The 6,880-nt window shown below is 34.1% G+C and overlaps 1 protein-coding gene across 1 annotated transcript; it reads right to left on the bottom strand.

Annotated features, from left to right (window-relative positions):
• Positions 1-3,247: 3,247 nt before the first annotated feature.
• Positions 3,248-6,401, bottom strand: LOC107786358 (adenosylhomocysteinase). The gene is made up of 3 exons (NM_001325417.1): positions 5,994-6,401; positions 5,083-5,448; positions 3,248-4,285 (listed from the first exon to the last, which is right to left on the bottom strand). The coding sequence occupies exons 1-3, from the start codon at positions 6,336-6,338 to the stop codon at positions 3,539-3,541; spliced, it is 1,458 nt and encodes a 485-aa protein (NP_001312346.1). The 5' UTR covers positions 6,339-6,401; the 3' UTR covers positions 3,248-3,538.
• Positions 6,402-6,880: the final 479 nt, after the last annotated feature.

Below are 6,880 nucleotides of genomic sequence, written 5' to 3'. Positions count from 1 at the left end.
GACCATGAAGTTACCAAAATATTAAATGCATGTGGTTTTCACACTAAAAGTGCAATTGCAACTTTAGTCCAAAAACACTTGCTCCTAAGATCTTGGAATCATTTGCAGATGCCTGATCTAGTGCGAGATATGGGAAGAGAAATCGTTCGCATGGAATCGCCCTTAAACCCCGGCAAACAGAGTAGAATGTTCATCCCTCAAGAAGTTCGTGATGTTCTACAAGGAAATGAAGACAGTAAATTTTTCATCTTTACCTTGGTTATATATTTTTCTCAATTAAATTGTTTCTTGCTTATAATTTATGTTGTTGTCATTATAAGCATCATTTGTGCTTCATCTCTGGTTGGTAAGTATTTTTTTAGTTGTTTGTCAACCATTGTAAACTAGAAATGAAATTTGCTAAACTATAAACTCACACCAAAGGCCCAAAAAAATCACCTATCTAACAATTATCCAAATCTGTTTGCTAATGCATATTTCTTATTAAATTCTTATAAGTAACATGCTTATTCAAAGATATTTGACTTTACTTAACTAATTGTGGAAATTAAGGTTGCTCGAAGAAATCAGGCATGTGAATGTTTGAAAACTGTTGAATAGGTACATATGTGAAACATTATTTCTAGAACGATATATACAAAATGTTCTTTTAAATATATTCAAATATATGTTCTAATTGCAAGCAACTCAGAAGGACTCCAAACTTCAATGGTTCAATGAGTCTTGAGACTTTGTATCTCTATGAATGCTCAAGTCTGACGGAAATCAATAGGAAATTTGTGCAGACTAATTAAACTATATATGTCTTGTTGCGAAAAACTTACGATCTTCCAAGCAGCATATGCTTTTTGGTTAGTTTATTTTTTTATATTTTGACCCCTCTTAATGAAAATTCTGGCTCTATCATTGCGTACGAGTATAAAACAATTGCAGATCTGTTGAAATGCTAAGAAAACTGGTAGGAGTTCAGTAATCCGTCAGATGTACATCCTTTTAAAATTGTTCGAGTAATTCTAGTAGGAGAGTCATAATTTCTTTTCCTCCTCAGCTTTTGAGAGACCACTGCTTGTTATGCTGATAGAAATTGAAACTATGGCTGTTGAAATAAAATAAATTCCCTCTGTTTCTTCCTTATGATCTTTTCTAGACTTCCTCGCTTATTAAATTTTATTCTTTTTCCCTGCCATCTTTAATAAAATGCGGTTTTATTGATCGAGCTTCATCCTTCTCGGGATAATGTATTAACATTAATAAACAACAGAGAAATTATTATGTACTACGTTTTTCATATGCGAAAACGAAAAAAAAAAAAACTCGTTTGAAGTATTAAACTATCATTAAAGCGTGAAGAATTGTGAATAGGTGTTCATAACACGCAGCCGAAACACTAGTAATTCTAGGCAGATCTTTTCGTGTTTAAATTATTTACAAGCAAAAGATCGGATCTAAGACGTATCTGGTGAAGAGAGTCTCGTTTTAAAAAAATTTGATAGTGCGAAAACTCTATGTGTATACACAACGAGACTGATCCTTGCTATCAATTCTTTGATCAACGAAACCCGCGAACAAACTGAATGAGAAACTCATGCTGAAATTTTTCTCAAATATCTCAACTCAATGGTTAAAGAACAAAGAATAATTTTCTTGTAATAATATTCTCTCTCTTGGCTTTGTATAACAACAGCAAATTTTCTCCATCACCTTTATATAGTATCACCTATAAACACAGTTCCTGTTTGGTTGAGGTAATGATTTATTTGGTGTAAATATTTAATTCCAAAAATAAACGTTATGAAATTTTTCTAAGAGATTTTTACATATATGTACTACATTAAAAACTTATTTATCATTTCAAAATGTGTGGTTAGTCGTTAATATCCTCTTGTATCGTCATAATTTTTAAAGATATTTATTTGAAAACTTAATTATTAAAGCTTCAAATTAACGTAACAGTAACAAATTCGACTTTTATACTCTGATTATGTTATCTGGGAAAAATCAATAACGATTTTTGCAAAAAATAACTGTGCACCTAATTCCAACTCTAGATGTGTTAGTTTGTTACTCCAGTTTATTTGAACAAAGTCCAAAAATGTACGTCAAATAAGTATAATCACTTATGCAGTGACCAATTTTAGAACACCATTTGAAATCACTAGATTTTTTCAAATCTTCAACATCCCACCTATCTTTCATTTTTGTTATGAAAAGTGAAAGTCGTTTCATTTAGTACACTTCTCGCTATCGAAGTTATGTTCTTGGCGAGACTTGTTCATAAATTGATTTAATTCACTTGAACTAGTATATATATATACATACACATTGCGCACGCGAGATGTAGTTTTTGTGTTATGACTCACAACTTATGAGTTCAACTGAATCCAATATTAGATTCACTAAAATTTATATATGTAAAAGTAATTATGTCAAATATTAAAATTATAGTTTTAATGTGGAATAAATTCAATACAAAAAAACATTGAAAGTTAACCTATTAATTTTGATTAGTATAGATCAGCCTCTGCTTTGGGTGCTCTGTCTGCTCAAACATAAGTTTCCTCTCAATGACGTGGATTCGTTTAAATACTTAAAACCCAAAAAGCAAAAGACATAAGAAATGACAAAATTATCAAAAGAGATGGGATTTTCTATTAAACTATCTTATCTCTTTGGATTTTGGTAGGTGAAGTGAAGCTTATAACGCCAAGAAATAAAATTTGGTGGGGTTGGTGGGACATATTTTGGAAATGAGTTATACTTCAAATGAGACCATTTTATTTCCACCAAGTATTTCAACAAAAAATAGTTCAAAGTTTTTGAGTTTCATTTTGTAGAAGTAAGGGACTCTTGGTGTAACAGGTATAGTTGTCATTGTGATCAAAAAATATCCGAGTTCAAACCGTGAAAACAATAGTTGTCATTGTGATCAAAAAATATCCGAGTTCAAACCGTGAAAATAATATTTTACATAAATACAAGATAAAATTGCGTAGTCCGACTCTTCTAAGACGCGGGCATACCAAAAGCTTAGCACCGAACTCCACTTTACTTTTTGCAAATTTAAATAGATGTCAAAAGACAAAAGAAATTACCACATTTAAAAAGGAATGGGGTCTTCACTCTTCTAATAAACTATCTTTATATTTTTTCGTAGGTGAAATAAAGCTTAAAACACCAATTTAAGAAAATATGGTAAGGTGGGAGATCAGCTTTAACATCAATAAATTTGGACAAGCAAAAATCAACTGAAAAGGTAAAAGTGTTGCTTTGATTTCTTGAAACAAAAACCATACACCAAAAAGCAAATGGTTCTAACTTACTACAATATCATATCACACCACCAACCATAATCTTATTCAACACATTTTGGTCTTACTTTCAAATAAGACCCATTTCTTTTCCAGCAAAACATGCCACTTCCTCCCAAATATATCACCACCAATATTCAAAATACTAGTATCCTAAACAAAATCAAAGTATTAAATGCAAAACAATCATGCCGCGACAATGCTGTTCTCCTCTGTCGATTTGTTTTCGCTCAGTACCTGTAGTGAGCAGGCTTGTAAGGACCCTCAACTGGAACGCTAATGTAGTCAGCTTGATCCTTCGAAAGTTTGGTAAGCTTGGCTCCGAGCTTTCCGAGATGAAGTGCAGCAACCTTCTCGTCGAGGTGTTTTGGCAAGACATACACTTTCTTCTCATACTTCCCACTGCTCTTTTCATTCCACAACTCGAGTTGGGCAATGACTTGGTTAGTGAACGAGCACGACATCACAAAACTAGGGTGTCCTGTGGCACATCCCAAGTTCATGAGACGACCCTCAGCCAAGACAATGATGCCACTGTTGGTGTCAGGGAAGACCCATCTGTCGGTTTGAGGCTTAATTGTGATCCTCTTGACACCAGGGTAGGTCTCGAGACCAAGCATGTCGATTTCGTTGTCAAAGTGACCAATGTTGCAAACAATGGCATTGTTCTTCATCTTCCTCATGTGGTCAACCATGATAATGTCCTTGTTACCGGTCGTGGTGACAAAGATATCAACATCAGAAACGACATCCTCTAGAGTAAGGACCTGGAGGCCTTCCATGGTAGCCTGGAGAGCACAGATAGGGTCAATCTCGGTCACAATCACACGGGCACCGGCTTGTTTCAAGGCAGCAGCACAACCCTTGCCGACATCTCCATAACCAGCAACAAGGGCAACCTTTCCGGCAATCATAACATCAGTAGCCCTCATGAGACCATCGGGCAGTGAGTGGCGGCATCCGTACAAGTTGTCGAACTGGAAACCAAATGGATCAATACAATTGTCAGTCTATGAGCTAAATAACAGACATAACATTGGTAGAAAGCTAATCAAGATGTACTATTTTATGCATCTCCAACAACTTGAGGACAATATCACACTTGATTCCTCAAACCAATATGGCTAGCGAGCCAAAAGACACAGTAGCTTTTCCAAATGAATTAGACTTCTATTGGTCAAACATGGAGCTATTCTTCAGTAGAGTAAGAGGAAAATTGTACACTTCAAGCATTAAATATTTAAACCCAAAAGATTAATCATTCTTTTCCTCTAAGCAAACAATTGATACAAGAAAGTCGATGAACTTTCTTAGGAAATGAAATAAATATCCTTTTTCTTTATGTACCAAGATCAGGCATTTAAGAAACCATCTACTCTCTACTTAACAATAAAGATATAGTGAAATTTGCATCTATCACATAAATATTTCACCAAATCGAGTTACAACTTTCTATTCAGTGAATACAAACACAAAAACAAAATAGTCTAATTGGAAAAGATGTCAACTTTTAGCTTTTAAAGTCCAGAAGGCAAATCTATTTCCTCCACTTACCAAAACAATTAAAGATTCATTTATAAGATTCATCAACTAACAATTTACCCTATACTTAAACAATACAAATCAACCAACATTAAGTAAAAAGTATAACTTAATGATCCAAGTAATGATCAACCATTCCTATCAGATCTAAATAAAACAAACAATCCATACAACCAATCCACATAGATCTGAAACACAAGAAACAAAATAAAATACGAAAACAAGTATATACCTTGCTCTTGGTAACAGAATCATTAACATTAATAGCAGGGAAAAGCAAAGTTCCATTAGCCTGCATCTGATAAAGCCTCTTAACTCCAGTGGTAGTTTCCTCAGAAACACCGACGAGTCTTTCCTTCATCTTGGTATATTTTAAAGGATCAGTCTTCAAACTTTCCTTAATAATAGTAAGTACAAGCTGAAACTCAGCATTATCGGTAGAGTTAGGATCTGGGATTGTCCCATTCTTAGCAAACTCTTCTTCTGCCTTAACACCCTCATGAATCAAGAGTGTAGCATCACCACCATCGTCGACGATCAAGTCGGGCCCACCACCTGGACCCCAGTCAAGTGCCCTCTCAGTACACCACCAATACTCCTGCAAATTCATTAAAATGCATCACCAACTATAACTATAAAATCACAAAATTATTTTTTGTCACAAGTCAAGTTAAAAATAACTGAAATTTACAATCTTATAACAATAAACTCACTAAACTATGTCCACTCAACTTTGAAAGTTGCGATCTAAAACAAGGCATACCTATAAATTATCTTATTAAGCAATTCGAAAAAATTAAAGTTAAGTTATTAGTACTAAATATAGAAAAATATCTTTCTTTTTACCATCTTTTAACAGAATAAAGTCACTACATCTTATCCACTCAATTTTGAGAGTTGAGATCCAAAACAAGCTCTAGATATTTTTGTAGCTATAAATCGCCTTTCTAAATATAGAAAGATAATCACTTTTATTGGAACAAAACTAAAAACAAAAAGTATCACATATATTAAACAAGCTATAATATTTGTTTGGCTATAACCAAATCACATAAGTTTAAAGTTAAACTATTTCCAAATATAGAAAGATCTCACTTTTAGAGAGATTCTAAGGAAAGAATATCACATAAATGTTCACTATACCTGCAGAGTCTCACCCTTCCACGCGAACACGGCGGCGCTGTCACGTGCAATGGCAGCAGCGGCGTGATCTTGAGTGGAGAAGATGTTGCAAGAACACCATCTAACTTCAGCACCCAAAGCAGTAAGGGTTTCAATCAAAACTGCAGTTTGAATGGTCATATGTAAAGATCCAGTAATCTTAGCACCTTTAAATGGCTGTGAAGGGCCAAATTCAGTACGACAAGCCATGAGACCAGGCATTTCAACTTCGGCCAGCTCGATTTCAAGCCGGCCGAAATCGGCCTGAGACATGTCCTTGACCTTGTACTCGCGGCCAGAGGTGGTCTTCTCGACTAATAGAGCCATGGGTAGAGCGAGTATGAGAAATTGGGTGGTTAGAGATGAGATTTGAGAGGCTTTTTTCTCTTCTTCTAAAGGGGTTTTTAGAGGAGAAGAGCGTTGCAAGGAATTGAGGACGGAGGTGAGTGGTATTAAATAGGTTTGATGGATGAAAATGGACGGTCACGATTTGTTTCAGATCTGAAATTTTTATTTTTAGATCTGAAAATTTGATTGGATATATTGGGGTTTGGTAGATCTGGAAATTTGTTAACTAAAAATCTAAATAAATAAAAGGATGAGAGATTTGGGAGGTGGGTGGTCATTATTGTTTTATGATCTATTTTACTTGGTTTTATTTTGAGAGAATATATAGTATAATATTTTCTTTTCAAACTTTAAAGTATTATTTTCATTATTAATCTAATCGCGAAGCTATGTATAAAGAAAGGTTAAGTTGATTACCTTTGCCGAAAATATTATCATCATATAAGATTAAAAAAAAAAAATTGTGTAATATATATAACTTTAAATTTTTTCTAATGACAAAAACTTTTAGTGCAGCTTAT

This window comes from Nicotiana tabacum, unplaced genomic scaffold (genome assembly GCF_000715075.1).
Source record: "Nicotiana tabacum cultivar K326 unplaced genomic scaffold, ASM71507v2 Un00333, whole genome shotgun sequence".
Lineage (NCBI taxonomy): Eukaryota > Viridiplantae > Streptophyta > Magnoliopsida > Solanales > Solanaceae > Nicotiana > Nicotiana tabacum.
Note: the sequence above shows the minus strand (reverse complement) of the source record. Positions and strands in the feature narration are given on the sequence as shown.